At 38.9% G+C, this 23,140-nt stretch overlaps 1 protein-coding gene across 7 annotated transcripts in view; it reads left to right on the plus strand.

Annotated features, from left to right (window-relative positions):
- Positions 1 to 23,140, plus strand: part of LOC118432016 — a 73,849-nt gene that overhangs the window by 27,595 nt on the left and 23,114 nt on the right. For all 7 annotated transcript variants that reach the window (XM_035843492.1, XM_035843493.1, XM_035843495.1 and 4 more), the window contains exons 3-10: positions 8,691 to 8,836; positions 10,594 to 10,692; positions 13,588 to 13,710; positions 15,053 to 15,220; positions 15,788 to 15,838; positions 16,703 to 16,849; positions 17,780 to 17,902; positions 21,551 to 21,718. In XM_035843492.1, coding sequence (XP_035699385.1) covers positions 8,691 to 8,836; positions 10,594 to 10,692; positions 13,588 to 13,710; positions 15,053 to 15,220; positions 15,788 to 15,838; positions 16,703 to 16,849; positions 17,780 to 17,902; positions 21,551 to 21,718 — 1,025 coding nt within the window. The remainder of the gene's footprint in view (positions 1 to 8,690; positions 8,837 to 10,593; positions 10,693 to 13,587; positions 13,711 to 15,052; positions 15,221 to 15,787; positions 15,839 to 16,702; positions 16,850 to 17,779; positions 17,903 to 21,550; positions 21,719 to 23,140) is intronic.

A 23,140-nucleotide genomic window follows, 5' to 3' on the forward strand; every position in this document is an offset into this window, starting at 1 on the left:
CTTACGGTAAAGGAAGAGTGGTCAAACCTCAGACTGACGATGAAGCATGACTCTTGTAACAAGTTGTTCAATGGTAGTGCAGTGTGACTATGCCATGGCTCACATGTGTTTGTTTGTTTGTTTTATTGGGATCTCCATTAGCGATACCACCAAAGTGGTACCGCTATTCTCTCTCTCTCTCTCTCTCTCTCTCTCTCTATATATATATATATATAATAAAAACGAACATAATCAACTAAGTATTCAAGTACACTGGGTCACCCTACTGTCCTTGAAATGTGTGTTGGGTTCTTTAACATCTAGAGATTTGAGGCTCACGCCTAAAGCTCCCTCATACATGGGACTGCTCACTGCACGTCATGATCCAAAATTAGGAATGCGATTCTTTACAACATGTCTAGGGTTGGAAAAGTTTTCTAAAATCCATAGAAAACACTGGTGTCAGTAGTCTGTGTAATGGAAACTCTGCTGTCCCGGGCTGTAACTGGCCCCTCCCAGCAATCTAGGACGGGCCAATTAGAAGCGCAATTAAATCGGGCCGCGGTGTCAGTTGCTAAGAAATTTGGAGTCCCTGTAAATAAAATCCTAGCTGAAAGACTGGTACCCACAGTCACAAATGAGGTAAACAGCTCCATTGTTGGGGGCACAAAAGAGCAGATGGTAGCTTTCCATGGTGCTGAATGATGGGTTGGTCAATCCAGTTGACCCTACAACCTGTCGATATGATAATACCCTCTCCTGACTGTGGAAGCAGGTGCATAATCAGGCTAGACGACAGCTGTAAAGAGATTTGATGAGCTCCTTGTGGACTGATTACAATTGTCTGCTGGAAGCTTTCTTTCTTCTAAGTGCTGTGGTTTAAGTAGGTCATAGGAAGCCTCTGTAGTAGGGCTGAGTACTGGTACAGCATACCGGTACAAAACCGTTTTTTCTTATTGGACCGGTCCAGAAAATCCGGACCTGAAAAAATTAGGAGGACCGGATGTTGGGCCAATTAGAAAATTAACAGATTATTTCATCAGGTATTCACATGTTTTGTCGCTTGCAGGTAGAAGAAAATAACAAGAGTGAAGTAGAGTAGAGTTGATAGTAATTTCAAGTTTTACAGCCAATCGTACAGGTGCAGTTAGCGTTGAAGGATTTTAAAACGCCAGTGTAAGTCTAATAATCCACCAAACAGATCTCTTTGTAGTGAAATGGACCATTGGTATGAGTCATACTGCATCAGGTCCAGGTTCTGGACCTGATCCTTTGGACCTGAACCGGACCTGGACCTGAATTTTCTGTACCGGTACCCAGCCCTTCTCTGTAGACTTTGACTGATACAAATGTATTTCAACAAAAAGTCATGAATCACATAGAAAAATAATGCTGAAATTTGAAAACTAGAATAAAAGTTTGAGTAGAAAATGCACACAGTTGCAGTTTTTATTTCGAAGCATCTGAGAATGATGGAAATAAATTGTACTGGTTTGTGGTAACTTATTATGTACTTCGATATGCTATGTCAGAGTAGCTGGTAGCAAATAGAGTATTGTAAATGCAGAAACTTCCACGGTGGTTTAATGTTTTCCATGGCAGTATTAGACTACTGTGAGTGCACGGTGCTACCGTGAACTTCAAACCACTGCGTCCTTTTTCCCGCTACAGCGAAATTAAATCTCAGCTAACTTTAATGTATTTACAGTAAGTGCTGTAAGTAGGGAGATACATTTATTTACCCTAAGGTGTAAGGATTCATCACTCTTATTCTAGACTCAGTCACATAAAAGATAGGGAATTTCCAAGAAACCTGGGCCCCATAAAGGCCTAAACATTATTCTTTTTTTAAATTAGGCAAAAATCAATGTGTTCTGAAATTACGCATAAAATCAAGTTACTGTGGCCTGATACGATGTAGAAAGAAAGGCATAATACATTTTGTACCTCACAAATGTAAGTCAGGTTCCAGTGAAAAATGGCTATGGATTCGTCCTATTGTAAAATCCCCAACTCTAATTGCTCTCAAGTCATCAGTCTGACAGATATAAGGACTGCACAGATTTAAAACCCTGCTGATCTAGAGCGCAGATGTCTGAGATTGCGGTTATGGTTGTTTAATGTCCTGACTCAGCAAATAATGTCCTTGACAGACATTTGATACTGATAAACATGTCCCACCTGTCATTAGATAAGGGGCAATGTAGGGTCATTTTTGTTGTTTTCTTATTAGGAAAAAGGATTATTGTTTTCTCTGGTGTGCTTGTATTCCTTTCTTCTTCATCTTCTACCACTATCAAATCAAACTTTCTGACTGGTAAAGAATCTTGTCACTATGCCAAATACTTTCTCTGTTATAATTTGATAGAATTAGAAGTGTGATTTATGTTTTAATTTGACTTTTTTTATAAGCTTTCCATTAGTGATAATATTATCACACCGGCATCTAGTGCTGTTGACGTCATACTCAGCAATCCTGATGATTAAAACATTGCAAATTAAGTGCAAGTGGAAGGAAGTTAATACTAAGTAGCACCTTGAACTTCTTAGTCTATCCAGTCACATGTGTGCCCTTGAATGTCCTCTGTTACATTCCAGGAAATGTTTCCTGCAAAAGTTACTGTAGTTTGTCTTCTCGTTACCGAACTCTCACGGTCTGAGAAAATTTAACTTGTTCGCGGAACTAAACGTGCATTGTTGCAGCAGGTGCGTGTAAAAAAAAGTCAGCAATTTAATCGCTATTGGTAATGATAACTGATAAATTCATGTTACAGTCGTCACCGTGAAAACTGTGAACATAAAAGTACATTGAAAAGTCAGGAATTGCAGTACATTTAGGGATTTTTCTGAGACAAGGACTGTGCTTTGGCCTTATGTCCATTACATGAGCTACATGTAAAACATGTAGCACTACATGATCTTCCTACTCGTAGGCAGATAGCATCAGCTCATGCTGGTGCCATGTATATCCAACTGTCTTATCACGCTTGTTCTCTTGGGTAATGCATTAGTTCTTGCTGTTGTCATTTCCCTCCTGAAGGAGGAATTGTCCGTGCGTAATGATTCCCCAAGGTGCTTCAGTGTGATAACAGGGAAATAAATCCCTCCACAGTAGAGTAAGCTTCAGGTTCCTCCACATGGCAGAACAAGAGACATGCACTTTCTTTCATACATACAAGCTTTTGAAGTTGTATGGATGTTGATTTGCCTGCAGTATGTTTTAATGCATTCTTATGGATTTTGGTTTATAATTGAGTGTATTATTGCATGGTTCAACATAGACCTGTATCAACTGTTCTTTTTTTACATATTCTATACTAGTATGTTATGTGAGGGAGACAACTTGTAGAGGTGAATTACCGTAGGTCACCTCAGTCTCTCCTGTGTTCATGGTAAAGGAAAATTCAATAGAAGAATGTTTTATTTTAAACAGCCTACTTTATGTCCCATTTCTCACATCTGTATCAGCTGTCAAAAAGGAATAAAGCTGAATTGGAAAATTTTGGCTTTTGACGTTAATTACTTGAGCACGATCTAGACACAGTTTTTCCCGATATCTGCGAGCCGACAACATCTCGCCGACAGCTTTTTTTTCAGTATCTAGATGGAACTACAATATCGCCATAAAGATATCGGCAGAATTTCTCCCAAAAGGTCCGGAGTATTCGCCCGATAGCTTAGCAGGGGTCCCCGACAAGTTCTGTGTGTGTGTTGATGCGTCCCGACTTCGGGAGGGCTCATTAGCATATAACGCGGGCTCATTAGGCTATATAGCTGATTATGACTACAAGTGCCACGGGTGTCCCACCCCCTACGTTCCAGATCCCTCCCGACATCTGCACAGATATCGGTAAAAACTGTGTCTAGATTGGGCCTAAATTAGTGGATAGCATACAAGTAGTGCAAGTCATAAATCAAGCATTACTGGAGGCTGACACCTAATCTCCTGACATCTGGATGATCATCGACAGTTTTATGACCTGACATTAAATTGCAGTGACGTGTACGGTTTATGATATCCCTGGGCTGCTCTTGCCCTATTTCAGTACAGTAGGGGTTACTGCCGGTCATCATCAGCATGAAGTTTCATCTTGTATTACGTAGAAGTGATTAGTGAACAGTTTATGATATCCCTGAGCTTCTCTTGTCCTATTTTAGTAGGGGTTACGGTCAGTTATCATTAGCGTGAAGTTTCATTTTGTATTATGTAAAAGTGATTACTGAAAACTCTGATACGATTGTATTTATGTGAATCAGGGCTCGAAATTTAATTTTTGGGAATAGGTGTAGCACCTATCCTAAACATTTCGGTGCACAAAAACAACTTTTGGGTGCACAATATATGATATAAAGTAGAATGTCAGCAAAACTTGGTAACTGTTTGAGCTTTGAAAAATTGTCATGTACCCAAATTTTATAGCTAACTTAAAAGATTTTAAGCAAGTAAAGAAATACTGTATACTATACTTACTTGTAAAATAATAATACCTGACTGTATGTATGTCAAAACCTAAGACTTAGTGCACTGGTACACCCACTGTCAAGAATTGTATGCACAAAAGTGCATATGCACCCAGTATATCAAGCCCTGTAAATGGTCTACATGAAATCTTAAATATGACCATACATACATATTACATATTATCATAAATTGCCATCACTGTTTAAGGGCAGAGTGTCACGGGCATAACAACCTTTCAGCATATTACATACCAACTTTCCATGTAGCTAGTAACATATTACTTGAAACAACCTGTCACACCTGTAAGTAGTGGCCTGCAAGTCATTGTTCATCTAACTAAATATCAAAGTTCTGAGTTTGCAGTATGTTCAAACAGAACTTTTGAACAGTTATGGCTATGTTGTATCATTTCTAGTCACCACCACACTCAAGTATATAGTCTTACTGTGAGATTTTTGTTTAGTTGTTATCTGCTTAGTCTTATTTAAGGTTGCTTGGAGCTGCTTCTTGGGAATAAAGACTCATAGAATGTCATAGAAAGTTTTGATGAAACTATAAGTAGTTGCTTGACAGAGACCTCTTGTCTGTCATGTGCGACAGAGATGTCTGGGGGGACTTCATAACGTCACCTGAACTGAACTGAGTTGCTCGATCTTTTGCAGATGTCTGATATAATTGACAGTCCTTCGTCTCCCCCATGTTGCCAGTCACCTCTATGAGCATTTGGGTCCGTTAATAAGTCTCACTGGTGTTCAGCCACGTCCATTTCCAGGAATCGATCCCCAGGCAAAGATTGCCCTACTTTTACTTGGACTATATTACAGTACATGAAAAGGGTTTCGAAGTGGTGGTATGATCCGTTGTGATTACAGGCTAGGCCCACACAGCTCACTGTCGCACTCGAGGAATTATGGTTGAAACTGAGCATTTTACTGTTTTGATGGCTTTCATGGTAACTGTTTGGGCTGCAGTTTACAAGTAATGTGCATACACTGTAAATGCATTTAAGTTCACATCGATTTACTTTCGCGGTGGTTTTAAGTTCATAGTAGCGCCATAGACTGTAGTAAAAAAATAATAATGGAAAAATGTTTGTGATGGTTCTAAGTTCGCGGTGAAGTGGCCACTGCGAAAACTGCGAACGTAAAACTACTGCAAACATTTCTGCATTTACAGTATGTTTGTGCATTGATTTAAGTCGGCTTTATCACCCTAGAAATTAATCTTGTTTCTTGTACCACTTGCACTGCAATTGATTACTAATCCACCTCCACGGTAACAAGTACATGTACTGTTAAACTTAAAGGGAGCTCAACTACGTCAAAAGGAGCAACCATGTTATGAATGTCGTGAAGTTTGCTGGAAATGGAGGAATTTTTCACCTTTGCTTCTAATAGGACCTGTAACTAAGACCTACATTACAAGTATATAAGTCAACAGCATACAAAGATGAAGAGTCTGTTGGTATGTTTTATCAAAGTTTGTACCTGATCACTTAAGCCTAGTACCACTACAATGCTAGCTCTAGCCTACTTGTCTCGCTTACCTTGACAAACACTCTGTAATAGAGAAGCAGATTGTTCGCTTAAATATAGGCAAGAGTTCTGATTGACTTGGAGTCACCCAGTCCTCATAATTTTTATCCTTTTTCATTTATTCTGACTGAGAAATAAAGTAGATGATAACACAGGACATATTAAAGGACCAATTTTTTTTAAAAAGGACAAAGGCAGGATCAATGGAGCAAACACTCAAGTCTAGATAAAGGCACAAACAAACATCCGTGAATAGTTTCATCAGGTTGGTATGTCACTGAATGAAGAGACTCTTTTTACACAACCATTGCTTTATTCTCAACAACAAGATTATTCTAAACAAACAAACAAACAAACAATCCAGCGCTAGAATAGGATGGATTTGCTGTTGACAATATCATGATGATTGTTGACACACTATACAAAAATGTATGTTCATATCTTACAGTATCAATGTGTGGAAAAAAGTGATGATTAACAAATGTATGAGGGTCCTGTACAAGCCATATATATAGGTGATACAGTGAAAGGAAAAGTCAATAGCTATTTGTAAAGTGCAGAGTCGTGAACCGTTCTTGACTAGATTATTCTGTGGGGTGAATAATGGACACTAGCGCAGTATCAGGGACAGATTATTTTGAAATAAGACAAATGTTATTTTCATGTTTTGCATAATCCTCGCCAGTGTATTCTCATGAAGTGTAATCTGTTGTTTGCCTGTGATAGGCAAAAAAGTCATAAAATAAAGCTTGGAAATGACTCATAGAGGACAGAGATTTTTATCATGTTCGTAACTACAGAGATAACAGGTCGATTATCATGCAAAGATCAATACCAGTCATTCTGTTAAGGCCTGGATGATTGGATAGTTCTTACCACAGGATACTGTCATTTCTTAAATCAGTCAATAAGTGAAATCCAATAGACCTTCTGTCAGCACTTTTTGTGGAAACGTCTCTAAAATCCACAGGGCTGGAGTAGGGGAAGAAAGAGGAAGAAAAGTACCAATTCAACTGACCAACCACTCATCACAACCAACGCAAAATGTGTTGAATTTCACAGAACTGAGATGAATGGCATTCAAAAATAGGTTGCAGATATGGAAAGCAAATCCTACCAGGTCCAATTTCCAAAGCATGTACAGGTATCAGGAGGCCTAGGGGTCATTGACTACATAACAGTTTTTTTCAAAGCAAAGCTTTGTCGCAGATTACTGATCCTAGTATCCTTGAAGGTGGTATCTCACTGCAGTTTGCATCATGCTTGCGTCACTGCAGGGTTCGTTCACTGCAGCACTGTTGTATTACTTTCTCAGATTTTTTTTTATAATTTAGATATTGCATAATACATAAAAGTATGACTTAGAAGACAACAAAATATATAAAATGTAAGAAAATCCATTCTATATCTCCGAAATTCGTTGGGCATCTTTTGAACCCCACAGTGACGCAAGTGTGACGCAAGTGCAGTGAGATACCACCTTTAGTCTCTACATCTGTGTTTCTTCTGTAGATGGCTAAATGTATGTGGGTCATATATCAAGGGAAGTTCTAGAGATATTGATTGACACATATCGTGCCTTTGTAGCACCATTATGAACAGAGACGGTAGTGATTTATTAGGTCACTTGAAAGTATCAGACACAAAGAAGCAATTAAAAGAAAGTGATAGAAAGAAATTGATTTATTTGCTTGACCCAGAGTTTTAAAAAGAACTAATTATTGGGTTTGTTATCAGGGGTATTGATTGGTATCATGGATCGACATTTGATTAGTAGAATCAGTCCTTTGAGTATGACATGAGCGGATGTAAGGATAGTAGACAATTAGAAGACTTTGATATTAAAGATGCAAAGGGAATGTTGAAATGTCATTTTGAAGTGATATATAGTATATCTGAGCTGATCTTACACAGCTGTTATGTTAGAATGGGCCACTTTCACCTCAAAGGCGTCCAGTACTTTTTTTTAGTCTATTGACCAAACAATGGTGTCCTTTGACCCTGACAGATGTCAATTATTGCCTATTCCTCAGTAGTTGGACATTATTGGAAGAAGAATTAGAAGAGAACCTGATACAAAAAATTGTGTGTTTGTGATGGATGGAGTGAGAAAGTGGATGGTATACATGTTGAGTGAATGTTAATTTGCTTTAGAATTTTGAAAGACCATGCTTGGGAAGCCTGTATGCAAAAATGTATTATCACAAACATCACTGCTTATATGTAGCTTGATGATTTGTAAATTTTGGCAAGTTTTACTGATCTTATTACCTATTACCCCACCGATGTGAATTTGTAATTATTTCTTGATATTGAAGATAGTAGTTACATGTAACTGGAAGAAAATATGATAGATATTATGTAGCTGGTTTGAAGAAAGTGATAACTTGGAATTGGGCAACCTGAGATCTTGATGGTGCAGCCTGGCTTTTGATTCAGGTTGCCACCACCTGGACAACCTGGTCGAAAAAAGTATTTCAAGCACTTTCAAGTTGGTATCGGCCCCCGTCTCGGTTAAGGGAAGGTTGATGTGCTCTTATGTAAATGGCCTCTTTCGCTCCCCTGACAAAGTAATCCTGTTCGGAATCCAGTATCTTCACATTATCTTCACTTTGTGTACGGATATAAAGTTTAAAATTGGGACATAATGTTGACTACTGTCACAGATGAACTTATATTCAACCACTGACCTTGATTTTTCTGTCCTTTCAAAGTGGAGCAAAGTGAGATGGCAATGCCAGGACAGGTGGAGGAGCTGAAACAGGGCCTGAAGCATCAGGACGACAGGCTGGAGACGCTGAGCACAGGTGATACGGGACTGAGCGTCGCCAACAAACACCTGGCACAGCTGGACAAACAGGTGAGCTCAACACCTGTGCATCTAGCTCTATTGACTTTGACTTTATTGAATTTATGTACTCTATTATAGGAGAGGTTGCATGTATGAAAAGGAAGATCCTACCAGGTCCAATTTCCAAAGCATGGATGAGCAATCTGGAGGGGTCATTGACTCTAGAGAGTCAATGACCCCTTTGAAAAGTACAGCTTCATCCCAGATTACTGATCCTAATAGATGTTAAGTCTCTTTTCATCTGCATTTCCTCTGTAGATGGTTAAATGTATGTGGGTGCATATATCAAGGGGCTTCTAGTCGTAGATATTGAGTGACATATATTGTGTCTTTGTTGTTCCATAATGAACGGTGATTTCCGATTATATTGCAATATCATCAAAATATTGCAGTTATTATCAAACTATTGCACAGTTTGTTGACTTGATATCCTTAAATACCCTGATTTTAAAACAATAGATAAGGACATCCCACAGAGAAAGGTGAACTAGCATTTAAATGTCTCAAGGCCTGCCAACGAGTAGTTACAGCATATAAATCTTTCCTGGGTTAGAGTTTTGCTGATAAACACTTTAACATCTCTATTTTGAAATATTGATATTATTCTCACTTATCTGTTCATACTCAAGGTAGGACTTTTTCAAATCTCATGGAATTTGTTTAAGTATTCATAATTCATAACTAAATTGTATGTAAATTGATATGAGCAAACATATTGTGTGATGAAGAGTTTTCTGTCTGTCTGCCCTGACTTAGATTTTTCATGCAAATCTCAGAGGTCAGTTTCACAGAATGTGATATAGTAAGCAATATTTTGCAGCAGCTTTTAATTTCCTGAAACTCTGTGGGCGTTGAAACATAAGACTATTTTTGCTGACTGCTAGACATAAATCGATATCATGTATCTACGCCCACGAAGCTTCATGAAATACAACGCAGGTATTAAATATTGCTTTGAAGGTTTTTTCAGAGGTGCTTTATAATGTAAGAAAGCAATACGGATGTTAGTTTGACCTACATATCTATCATTGGACTAATCGGTATTTTTAATATTTTGTTTTTATGGCAAGAATGTGACAATGAGGGGTGGGAGAGGGGATTTAAGCCTTTAATGTCCCAAATTTGGCTGGAACACATCGGGGTGAACATCTGCTCTTAATGACTATTGTCATCACATCTAAGTGTGATGGGACCTTAAATGTACTTGAAGAATGTTTTCTCAAACAAGAGACTTCTGTCTTAACATATTTATCTACATGGGCCACACCAATTTTATTTGTTGTTTCTCGGATTTCTCGACCCTATTTTTTCCGATTTGAAAAAAAAAAAATTCTAATTGATGGCCACACCTCGTGTTGACAAAATTTCACTGCCTCTCCTTTCTCAAATTAAATACGGGCCTCAAATTCCAGTAGCTGTACGTGCCTGTGTTTGCGCCGCGTGCCTGCGAAGCTGGTGTGTTACGCCGAACGGCGGTTATACCGGCTATATAGATACAGATACAGATGTTGGACGGTACATTTATCATTTTTCTTCAAACTTTGAACTTTGCTACCAGGGACCCCTAAATGTTGAAATGTTGTTATTTCTATTGTGTAACTTGAGTAAGCCCCTTGATCTCTCCTACCCCCGACTTTTTTTGCAAAAGTTTTTATTTTTAATTTTTATTTCGACCGAAATTAGGGTAGTTTCACCAAATATTGCTCACACACTATGAAGATTTTGTAGTGCAATTATGAAGTACTAATTCACAATATTGATTGCAGATTGCAAAGCTCAACAAGACCACAATCAGCATCAGTGCAAGTGTGGCCTCCTCACAGAAGCTGGTGGCTTTGCCAACAGCTGTTGAAGATCTGTCGAAGGTATATATACATGCCCATACACAGTTAGACTGTACAAACTTTGTAAGATACAAGTGGCTATTGCTCATAACTACTCATCATAGCTCTTTGTTATTTGCTATAGAGGGCATGACTTGATTTTAAATAACTACAAACTGTGCTGGATGATTATCTTCATAAATAGGAAGAATAAAGATGATGATGGTGATAGTTATTGTTATGAAAAACATATCATCATCAACATGTAGAAACAAACGTTAGATACAGCCAATGGGCCAGCAAAAGTTTGTGACTTTGATAATGGGTTGGGTCAGATTCAGAGTTCTTTCTGACATTACAAAGTCACACTTGATAAAACTTTTTTTATATTTGCTGCAAAAGCATGCCAGACCATCCTTTAAATTGATGACACTTGTGTGATGAATCTGTTATTGCCACAGACCTATTACCCTATTTTCAAGCAAGAAGCCAAAATGGATGACTTCCATTTTATAGTCTATAATGGTACCACTGAAGACCAATCGATCTTCAGGTGACTCTGAACTGAAATGTAATCTGTTCATTTCTCTGTCCTAATGATAACTGTTGGGATTCTGAAGCCTTCATATGGAACTTGTGTAGCTTGCTTGATGAACTAACTCACTAGACGTTATATATTAGAGTGGACTCATTCCTCAGCTAACTGACATCTATCCCACCACAGTCATCCCTCAGTAAGGCATCAGGAGTCGCTTAGTTCAAGTTTCTGAACTTTTATTCAGCTTACCAAACTTGTTTCGTTGCATACAACTTCTTCAGTGGCTAGAGGCTTAATGGCAGCATTACATGAAGTTCGCTCTTATTCCAAATGAATACATAGTGCCCTGGTATCTATCCAGTGCATACTGTCCTAGAACATGGTGCCTTGTATATAGGCCGTTTTGCTCTGACCATTGACCTCTTACAGCGTGACTTCATCACTAGACATTGTTTCTTCACTTTTTCTGTTTTCTGAACATAAATCTCATTACGCAGTTCGTAGTACCTCTGGGTTTGTTGAAGCATTACAGCAGTAGGATTCGAACCAAGAGCCTCTGGGATATGAATCAAACAGCCTGCCGATTGCGCCACACGACCCACTCAATCAGCATCAGGCTTTCCTCATGCTAATGTGAATTCAAAAGCCTGTCTATTGCCAATTAACTGTGGAATTGGTTAGGCAAACTGGTCGCACCTCATTTGCCACCTCACCTTTTTAAGTCCATTGAAAGTGTGCTCAATCATCAGATCTTTCAAAGGATGTTTAAAAAAAATGAAAGCTAAAGGCTGACTGTATGTCTCTTTTGACACCAAAGGTTCGTTAGTCTCCAACTTTCATCACAGCTTCAAAGATAAAGGTTGGGGACATTGACTGGCTTGTACATGCTTGTATTTGGAGCCTAAGGTATGCATTGATCCGTGCATTACAAAGTACTGACCTATCACCATTTGGTAAAAGGAACGATCGATCCAGAAGAACGATGGTAATGGACAAAGAGGAAACTTAGAGGTATGATTCAAACATACTCAACATTAGTGACAGAATGAGAGCACCATTGTTGCTGGTCTGTCTGATGATGAATTGACTTGTGAGGACACCTATTATTCATTGTGGAACCAACCTATAAATTTGCAAATTTGAAATACGAAGTCATCACTATGGCTTTAAGGAAAAAAATCAATGTTGGTAGAAGCACGTACAAAACAAGAAATCACTAAAATATTATTGATATTTGAAGAACAGTATTGGAAGAGAAATTAACCAACGATAGATGACAGATAAAAACAACTTAGAGCAGCAACTTACACTTATTTGTAACTGTAAGTGACAAAATCTCCTCAAACAGTCACATGCAAAGCTTTCACGTTTTAGATACTACATGTAGTAAACTTCAGCAGTTGGTGGCCTTCAGTTTTGTTGCATTGGATTTCTCATTTGATCTGTGAGGCCATCTGACTGACCTCCCCCATTTATTCCCTGTGGAGTTAAACTGTAGGTGGTGGCTGATGATATATATATATTGGCAATATCCGCTGCAATCTGTTTCATGATGTATGATCATTACCTGAGATATATGACTTGTCCACTCAGCTGTACGTCAATGGGCCAAATGGGTCCTAATTTGTACCTGGTTGGATGCATCAGTGCTAGAAATGGGGTCGATGGTTTAGCAGTTAATCTAACTTGGTTTGCAGGGTCTGTTTTTTTATAACCCCCTCCTGACTAAGCCATCAGATGCAGATTTGAATTGGTTGGAATGCAAGTTAGTACGGACAGAGTGATGAAGAGTTTTGCTGTCTGAGATAAGGATGATGTGTTTTTTTGGATGTGAGACAAATTGAGCAACACAAAATCAGATTTGGTTGTTTGTATCGGTTCTGAGAACTTCTGATATTGCAGTGTGCCAAATATATGTCAAGAAAGCTGTGCTTTGTAGAGCAACAGAAATTAGATTTTCTGCAACCAATGTTTTTGGGGATCCTGAATGAACAGGACATCAGGTATGCAACAACAGGGTTGTACAAGTGATCTAAAATTCACTTGTCCTATTGGGCAAGAACACGCAACAAAATTGCTTGTCCAAAATTTAAATGACATTTTTCTATGTAATTCTTTTATTTTTGACTAAGCTTTACGTAACCAACACCAAGTTAGATTGGGACTTACCCCAAATTTTTGGCATTACTTTTGACATTATTCTTCTGTGTTGGCAATGCGTGATGCCATGACTGAAAAATAAATCAAAATCTCACTCATGGAAAAATTGAGCGGGCAAGTGGTGTAGGACATTCACTTGCCCAATCAGCACTTTCACTTGCCCGGAACAATTGGGCTAGTGGACTTGTCGAACCTTGAGCAAAGGTGCCTTCTTGTCTGAAAATGTCTTTCTCTTGCAGCAAATGGCTTCAATCGGGAGTGAGATTGAATCCATGAAAGAAGAGGTAGCAACAACAACAGCCACACAGAGACAACTGCAGCAGCAAGTGGAGGACATGAGAACAGAACTAGACCAATTAAAGGTGTATATTGCATTTTTACAACAAATACCTTAACTTCAGATTATCCATCACCAAGCTACCACTGTAGCCAGTCTTAATTTGGCAAGATACATGAGCTTGGTAATGTAATTAAGTTATAACAGTAACTGAGTTGGTCAGATTTGAAAATGACGCTCTCTGACCCTGAAAATTTTCTTGTGGTGTTTAGTAATTGCTGAGAGTTAGATTACACTGAGCCCCTTCCATCCTGCATAAAACATAATGTGTTGTGTTGGTTGGACTCATTGTGTCAAGAGTGCTTAGCGAATCCTTTATTTGATATGTTTATGACAGGCTCTTGCCAACCAATATTCCATACTCAAGCTGGATACTCTTACCAGGGTCAGCTGTTCTTTCTATAAGATCATTGGAAGGTGACAAGTCAACACAGCAAAACATACATTAAATGAACAATTCTATGTACATATCTGTGTTGCATGATAAGTACTGGATTTTTAGTTCATCTGATCAATTGCAACTTAAAAAGAGATTACCAATTATGCCAGTTGTTCCCCTGCTGTAAGTTGTTTTCACAGTTTGGAACTGCAAACTACTTGGGGTCTATGGTGGACTTAAAGGTTTTAAAAATACATGACATTGTATGTAGGCAAAGCTGTGTCATGTTTTATTCCATTCGGAAGCCCAATAATCTGAAAGGATGGCAGCTGAGTAACCTACACAGGTTTCAGCACCAAGGAGAGATACAACATGCTGAACCTGTTTTGTGTCAGATTTTTGTAGAACCTGTATGTTTCCCTTAAAAAAAACCTACTGTACCTTGTGGTGCTTGTATAAATAGAAGCTCTTAGAGTATCATTGAGTTCCTATTTCTCTTCAGTCACCAAGGATACTAGGATCCCTGTATCTAGATAGGGAAGGGCCTTTGAGGTCTGAGCTGGCATCCGCACCATACTTAATTCAGCACCAAGAGGTTACATTTAGTGAAATATTAGACGTTAAACAACGACAACAACAATTCTTCAGAAGAGGTTTGAGCCAAATTCAATTCAGTCCAGTTTCCAAATCAGACTAGTCTCTCATCTTCTGAATACAAAATCCCGGAAATTAAATAAAAATTAGAAAGCAGTGTATTTTTAGTAGTTGCTGTGACTTGCACATGTGCTGATGTGTGTGAGCTTGAATGTGTTATAGGATATCATTAAGTCTTTGCAGGGCTAATCTTTCAAGGCTCATAACAATAAAAATTAGTACATGTTAATGCAAATTGTGTGGCCCAGGGCTACAGAGATAGGGGTAGGTGCTGCTCTTGACCCTATCTAGCACAAAAAGGACTTCAACTAACTAGCTAACTAACTTTCCACAGAGAAACGAAGCTGTTACGGACGTCCCGGCGGCTGCAGCTGTGGGGCCTGTACCTGGCGTCTCCCCGACCACCCTGTCACCTGTCCAACAGCTGACCGCTGCTGCTGCGGCCACCAAGGCTCGTGCAGAGCTGGAGGACGGCGGTGTGCTGGGCAGTTATGTGGAGAAGGTGGGGGAAATCTGTCTTTTGTTCAAGGATGTTGAAATATAGCAGTTTGACTTCTTGTTTGTACTTTTTTTCCTCAAAAGGGTTAAGAAACAGATAAATAAGAGAATGCATAGGTTTTGTTTTCCGCAAAAAGGCTCAGAAAACGATAAATTAGAGAGTGTTTTAAGGACTACATGTCTAAAGCTACATATAGAGAGGTTTGCAGTTTTCAGAGTCAGAGCATTTCACTTTGAAATTTACTTTCAGGCTGTCGAGGCCTCAAAATCATTAAAGTTGATTATAGTTGGCTATAGTTGCCTAGTTTAAAAAAAAAAGTTGGTAGGTCCTCTAAGTAAATGCAGTATTCTTTTCTCATTGTATATTGTAGATGAAAGGTATATGTAGGGGCGATGCTGGGGCACGACGTGTTGTACTCTGTTAAAAGAGTAGGTTGAAACTAAGTTTGAAAGGATTTTGGCACTGTGAAGGGTTTGGCATGATGTTCCTGACATGAATTCCAAACTGCTACATTGCCTTTGTCGTGAATGCAATTACAGACTTTCCTTATAGCTGTGAAACATTTTGCAGGAGGTGGCCAGTCTAACAGATATGGTGCACCAGCTGAACGACACACTACAGGTATGTGCCAATAGATATTCTGTACTATAGGTGCTGTCTCTTGTTTTCATATATCTGTTATAATATATTGCATACTTTGCTTGCTTCTTCTTACAAGCTTCTTGGACAGTCTGATGTTAACTCTTTGAGGATGTACTGAATTGAAACTGAATTCAAAGCGGCAGTTTATGGAGGATTTCTCAGTGTACTGTATATATCACAGAAGGAGGAAGACAACAATGGCTAGCTGTTAATTTTTGCCGGTGCGTAGCACTGGACTTAGAGGCGAGAGAAGCGGTTAGTTCAACCATGGATGCATGGATCGGTCAATTTAACCAAACTCTTCTTTTAGCCCTTCTGTACTCACGATTACGCAATCAGCTTGCGTGGCCTAGCGGTCTACGCGCTGGGTGGATATAGCGATTTGCTTTTGCAGCCGTGGATTGTGGGTTCGAACCCCACTTGTAACAATTTTTTTTCTTCATTAGACAAATCTCATGTAATGTTTTTTTAATAGAAGACAGACCAATTCAATAATACGATGTTTAAAAACTCTTTTTTCATGTGATTTTGTTTAACATCCAGGCTTTTTGCAAAATACGCACCGGCCAGCTTTTTTGAGAAGCTTTCTAGTTTAAATACCTATGACAATGTTAACAGAGACTTGATTCTATAGAATATCTTACCAGCTACAAAATGTTGTCAGTTTTGTTAAGAGAAAAGAATAGCTCCTTAGAAAAGTTTGTGATTGTTCTCTATACAGTTGAGACAATACTAGTATTATGCTGTGAAAGAATTTCCTTGCAGTAGTGTACAGTATGATGTTCTGGCATAGAGGTAGCTAGAACATAACAGATGGTATCCTTTGTCTTTTTTCTCATCAAGGCTGTGATAGCTGATGTGAGGACCAACATGAGTGTACTGACCAACAGAGTGTCTGTTTTGGAAGCGGGCGGAGTCAGCGTGACATCAGGGAATGTTACCCATCCTGCTGTGGATCTCTTGCAGTTGAGAGCTGACGCTGATAAGTTGGTAAGAGTTGTCGACTCACTTCATAGTAGATTTTGTAAGCCTCAGGGGGGCACCACACAAGTGTGTTTATCAAGCCCAAGTAACTTCTGCGTTGACTTCATTTTTTTTGTACGCAGTTTTACACACCTCATCACCTCATACACATCTCAACCATTTTGTGTAATTTTTAGGAACACAGGCATAGTATGGCCCAGTACTCCTGATAGTTTTGGACATGCACATAACTAGGATGGCTATGCTATTGCACAGGTCATGAATACGAATATGGTACGAGTATGCTATATGTTTGCGCTTCATTAGTGAGAAATATATGACTGTGCATGTCATGTGCAATGGATGTGTCAAACTTGTTACTTTTAAACCAGATGTGCGTCATACATATCTCAATGTCACAAGAATCTTTTGGAGCGTGCGGCTGCATATTGACAGATTTTGGTACAAGACTCATACAGACTTGACTATACACACTTGTGTAAGCTCATCCTTAGAGGATTGGGCTGTATTATCTAAATGTATGCAAGGATTCATACTTAGGCAAGGAGATAGAATTTTGAGTGGTCAGGAAGGTTCAACAGTGACACAACACACAGAGTAATAAAATCTTCTTTGACCTTGGAATTGATGTTGATACTCTATGACTGTATACATTTTATGATATTATTTGCAACCTTAGTACAGCATATATTTGCTCATTCATTTCATAGATTTTTAGCTCTACCTTTTAGATTTTAGGGATTTTAAGTGAAAAATTTATATACATTTTATTAATCATAGGGAATAAAGCTGTATCTTTAAAAAATCTGATAAGTTATAAATTCATCTCTTTTTATTTTTACTACCCCAAGTCATATGTTACAGCATGTTGTAAAAGCTGTTAGCCAAGAAAAAAGGCAAAACCTCTTGTTGAAAAGTGTTTTTCTTCAACCCCAGCTGCTTGGAGTTGGCAGTGGAAACAGCACTACTGGTCTTGGTGATAACACCTTTAACAGCCTCATGGCACACATTAGGAACATCACTGCAGCGATGGAGACACTGAAGGCACAAGTCACACAAGTAAGTCCATTATTTTGCAAAATCCTTTTTTTCGAACATGAAGTAATGAACTTAGCTATCATATTGTATGTGAGTGGGTCGTATGTTGTATGAAAGGTTGTCCTTTAAAAGTGGGATTTTTGTGCCATGATAAATGTAAGGTGGCATTGAATGGTCAAGTAGCTAGGTCAGTGGATGCAAGATTATGAGGTCACTCTTGGCCAGATGTTGTGTTCGACAATAGGGTACGTAAGACTACTTTCTTCAGGACAGCTGGGCTTCACTTTCCAATACAGTTCCCTAGACACAGTGGGTTAACAACTTACTGCCCCTTAAGCCTTATTGTTGGACATATTACATCTTGTCTTTGCAGTTGTTTTTGCCCATTATTGCTCACAAGTTTGAAAGGTCTGGTATATCCCTTGTCTCTTCAGGCATTCAGGCAGACCAATTATCGATGGAAATCTTACAGACTGTTCTAGTCTCACATATGTTATGTTGGCAACTCTGGACCTAAATTGCTAGCTTAAGCAGGCTTTATGTTGTTGATAAGAGCAAAACGTGACTTTCACAACATGATAAAAAACGCATTACCCTGCTTTGGTCAAGTTAATCTGGTATAAGACAGTTCAGAAGCATTTTGTGATTGTGTTTGCCAACTTTGAAGGTTAGGTCGAAGAAGAAACTTTCATTTGATGTTAACATGTGACCTAGGGGTCACTGAGATTTCCATGTCACTTAGGCTTTTTACCTAAGTTGGCAGCCAGGGTGGCTATGTATATATTAGACTTGGCTAGTGTCCAGTATTGTGCCTAAGCTGCTTTCAGTTTGCAGTTGCTCTGATCTAAGGTTAAAAGTTTTGCTGATCAGTATTCAGCTTAATGTTAACGTAGGTGATAGACCCTGAGGTCACGGACCCTAGGACCTTCTTATCCATCTTTTGAAAGCAACCTCTTGACGTGCCTTGATATAATTTATAGCTAAGAAGTTTTTTTGTGAAGGTCAAGACCAAAGCATATGCCAGGAATAACAAATGAAGGAGGGTGGGAAAAAGATCAGTGCAGTTCTTTATCTATTCATGTCATATCTGATTGTCCATCTTATACAGTATTAAGTTCATGTATGGTTTAGTGACACTTGCCGCTACAGCATATAGATACCAAGCAACTTTCAATTTCCATCAAACGTCACGTGACAGAGAAACTCCAAGATGAGATCTCCGGGTTGACAAAGAGACAGAGTTTGTCTCGAAAGCTTCCCCAAGCTAATTGAACTTTAGTTGTGTGTATGTTGTTTAAATCTTTGTCAAAAAAACTTTCAGTTTGTTATGATCACTTTTTCTGCATGTTAGAAACTGCACTGTACTCAGACAGGCTTATTGTTGTCCATTGTCTCATCAGAAATTGCTAATTGTTGTGCCCCTCCCATCCACAACCCTTTCAGTACATACAAAAATGTAAATCATAGCCATTGGAAACAATGACTGGACGTCTCTTGGCAAACATGTTATGAAGACAAGTTGTTTTCAACATTTTCCACATGAGGGTACAAGGAGTGATTGATAAGTTTGTGGTCTTACCAAGATGTATAATGCACAACTTGAATTCCAATACATATCATAAAGCCTTTTATCAATATTCACCTAATTTCAAATCCTTGTGGTTATTACTTTGCAGTCGACATTGTTTTGAAAATCATCAGGTAACTTGCGAAAAAGGAAGGGTGAACTCAATGAACTGTCATCTGAGCTGTGTGGGACGTGTTCCTCATCATGCCAAATAAAATGTTTAATGAGTATTCCCATTATTCTAAATAGAAAGAAGTAGGTATCTGTCTTTCAGCAGAGAAAGTTGACCTGCACACCTTAGGTCATAGCTAAATTGTCATTGTTATTTTCTTTTTGCCTAAGATTGCCACATGAGGACAGTTTGTAGTGTGCTCAAAGGCCAGTATTACACAAATAACGTGACAAATTCCCATGTCAGAATTTTTAAGAACTTTTTTTACATAAGTCAGGGCGCGAAATTCATTTTTGGGATTAGGTGCACTGGTGCACCCTGCTTTAAAAAATGGGTGCACCAATTTTTTTTTGGGTGCACCACTTAAATTTAAGTAATAACCTTAGTCCTAATAATAAGACTTAGTTACAAGCTATCAAATTCTTAAACAAGTACCATGACAGACATTTTTATTACCTTTCTAACACTTAAATATGAAGAATAAGGTGTATACTAATATACTTTGATATCTTTACATACGTAAACCTAGGAAAATATTTGGGTGCACCAGTGCACCCACAAAAAAAAATTGGGTGCACAGCTCCAATTTTGGGTGCACCTGGGTGCACATGCACCCAGTATTTCGAGCCCTGTAACTGTGTAAGTGGTAGCAATGCCCACAATTTGTATTAGAAACAGATGTAGACATCAGGATCAAGAACAAGCACCACAAAATACATCCACAGTTACTCAGATTTCTACACTTGAATGAGTGATTGGTAGTGACCTATCAGGTGTGAATGTGTAGTGGATTACTGTTGTTAACAGAAATTACAGGGTTGGGACAGTATCTAGGTCTTTCCCAAGATTAGCTTGCTCATACATATGCCTCATTTGAGTCCTGTTTACCTAACTTGTACTGGATGGATGGCGACATAAGGTACAAGATAAGTGCGGGATCTTGTAATTGCTGTACGTGGGTGAGGAGAATGAATGGTGGGCTTGAATAAGGTTTTGCTGGCGATACCCAAGTTCAAGGGAAGAAAGTTGTTGTCATGACGACTTGACGTCCTGGTCCCAACTGGGGATTAGAGATAGTGAGGTATCAACATGAGGGTTGACATCTAGTGTCACAAGAGCTTTCAGCCTTCCTGTTCTTACCACCCCACTGCAGATTGGTCTTGAAAACCAAGATAACTTTGAGTGTTTCGGCAAGACTAAGGCTTTTACATAGCCCCGGGTCATCTGATATATACTGGCTGGACTACAGAAACAACTTCTGAGGCTCCAATAACTTCTGAGGCTCTGGGGCATTCGGAAGCACATTTGTATTTCAAATCCTTTGCCTGTCTGACAGTGCTCAACTGCTCATGCTTCTATTCCTCCTTTAAGGCATACTCACATTAGGTATTTGACATTGAATGATTTTGATGTTACATGTATGTGATTTCAACTGTAACAGAACTAACTGTGGATGATGAGCCCAAGAATGGCCATAATTTCTGATCATACAAAGATTCTATGACAACTGTTGACAGGTTGTTATAATTGAGCAAGGAGGTTAAAAACACCTCCTTGAATTGAGTAATACTGATTCATGTTGCTTTAGGGTCCTGCCCAGTGTCCGCCTGTCTATCATGTGACACAGTCTTGTTGCTTATAAATGACTAAAGCAATGGCTATTCCAACGTTTTGGCAGACAAAATTGGCATGTCCACCATGAAAAGGATTCAGATCAAGTCCAATCACACCCAGGAGATGAGCATGGCTTTACCAGATGAAGAAAAAAATTGTACTTGAATAGAAACTAGTTTTACTCATCTATGTGCAAGCACGTCTAACCTCCAAGGGATGGGGAACAACAGACGTTAAACCGGATAGTGAGTGAGTGAGTTTACAAGTCATGTGCGCTTTGTTACTTAATCGTTAATATTTAATTTTATTTTCACAGTCCCAAGCTAATGACCTGAATGACCTGAACAGCAACCTCCTGAGTAACAGGACGGTCGCTTCGCTGCAGGGTATCCTCGCTAAGGCGGCAGATCAGTTTAAGGAAGAGAACAGCGTGAGCCAGGAAGACTTGACACAGCTGGAGGAGGCTGTACACAACCTGTGGGAGGTGAGTATTATGGTCTATCATAAAATATTATGGTCTATTGCAGAATATTATGGTCTGTTGAAGTATGTTATGGTCTATTGTGGAATGTTATGGTCTATTGCATAATATCATGGTCTGTTGCAGAATATTATGGTCTATTGCAGTATATTGTGGTCTATTGCAGAATATTATGGTCTGTTGCGGAATGTTATGGTCTATGACAGAATATTATGGTCTATTGCAGAATATTATGGTCTGCTGCAGAATATTATTGTCTATTGCTCATCTGCTATACAGGCCTAAAGTAATGCTCTTAGACTAGAAAAGTGAAACATTTCCCAAGTGTTACTTTGATCAACTGGAAATGTTGCTCAAAGTGGAGATGCGTGTTGACTGTGTAAGTGAATTTTGGCACTAAGAGAATGAGACAGTCCTTAAACATTGGTTAACCTGTCATATGCAAAGGCCACTTAATAATGTTGCCAAGGATTTACAAGCCTAAGTGCCAAATGAATACAACATTATAAGGTAGATAATTTCACTTTGATTAACGTGTTGAGTAGGTCAAAGATGGGACAAATGATGAATAGCTGAAACTTGTAAATGCTTTTATAACAAGTCTACAATCATGTACACTACCAGTGGCAGTAGGGGAACAATATTTTCAGCACCATAAACAGTACAAAACTGGCAATAATGACAGAGAAATTCAACACACTAATTATGATTGATATACTATTTCTACAAATTTAAAGAAGATATGAATCACCTATTTGTGCTGGAATGGTTTGACCCACAACCAACCAAGGCCAGCTGTTTGGCAACACATTTGCAGCAGGGAGATAGTTAAATGTTGTCCGTTTTCTCCAATGGCTTAAAAATTCAACACACTGATTATGATTGATATACCAATTCTACCACAAAGGAGATGAATCACACTTACATGGTGTATACATGTATACTGGAATGGTAGCCAGCCAAGGCCAGCCTGTTTGGCAACACATTTGCAGCAGGGAGATAGTTTAACGTTTTCTCCAATGGCTTAAAAATTCAACACACTGATTATGATTGATACACCAATTCTACCACAAAGGAGATGAATCACACTTATATACTGGAATGGTTTGACCTGTAGCCAGCCAAGGCCAGCCTGTTTGGCAGCACATTTGCAGAAGGGAGATAGTTTAATGTTGTCTGTTTTCTCCAGTGATGTAGAAATTCAACACACTAATTATGATTGATATATGCCATTTCTACCAGAGGATATGAATCACCCATATATTCTGGAATGGTTTGACCTGTAGCCTGCCAAGGCCAGCTGTTTGGCTGGACATTTGTATTGGTTATTGGCAGGGCTTGAAGTATCACCTCCATTTGCAGGTTAGTGCAGGTAAAACTAAAGCTGGTCATTCCTGATGTCTACCTGCACCCAACCTGCAATGT

The sequence above is a fragment of the Branchiostoma floridae genome, chromosome 15 (genome assembly GCF_000003815.2).
Source record: "Branchiostoma floridae strain S238N-H82 chromosome 15, Bfl_VNyyK, whole genome shotgun sequence".
Lineage (NCBI taxonomy): Eukaryota > Metazoa > Chordata > Leptocardii > Amphioxiformes > Branchiostomatidae > Branchiostoma > Branchiostoma floridae.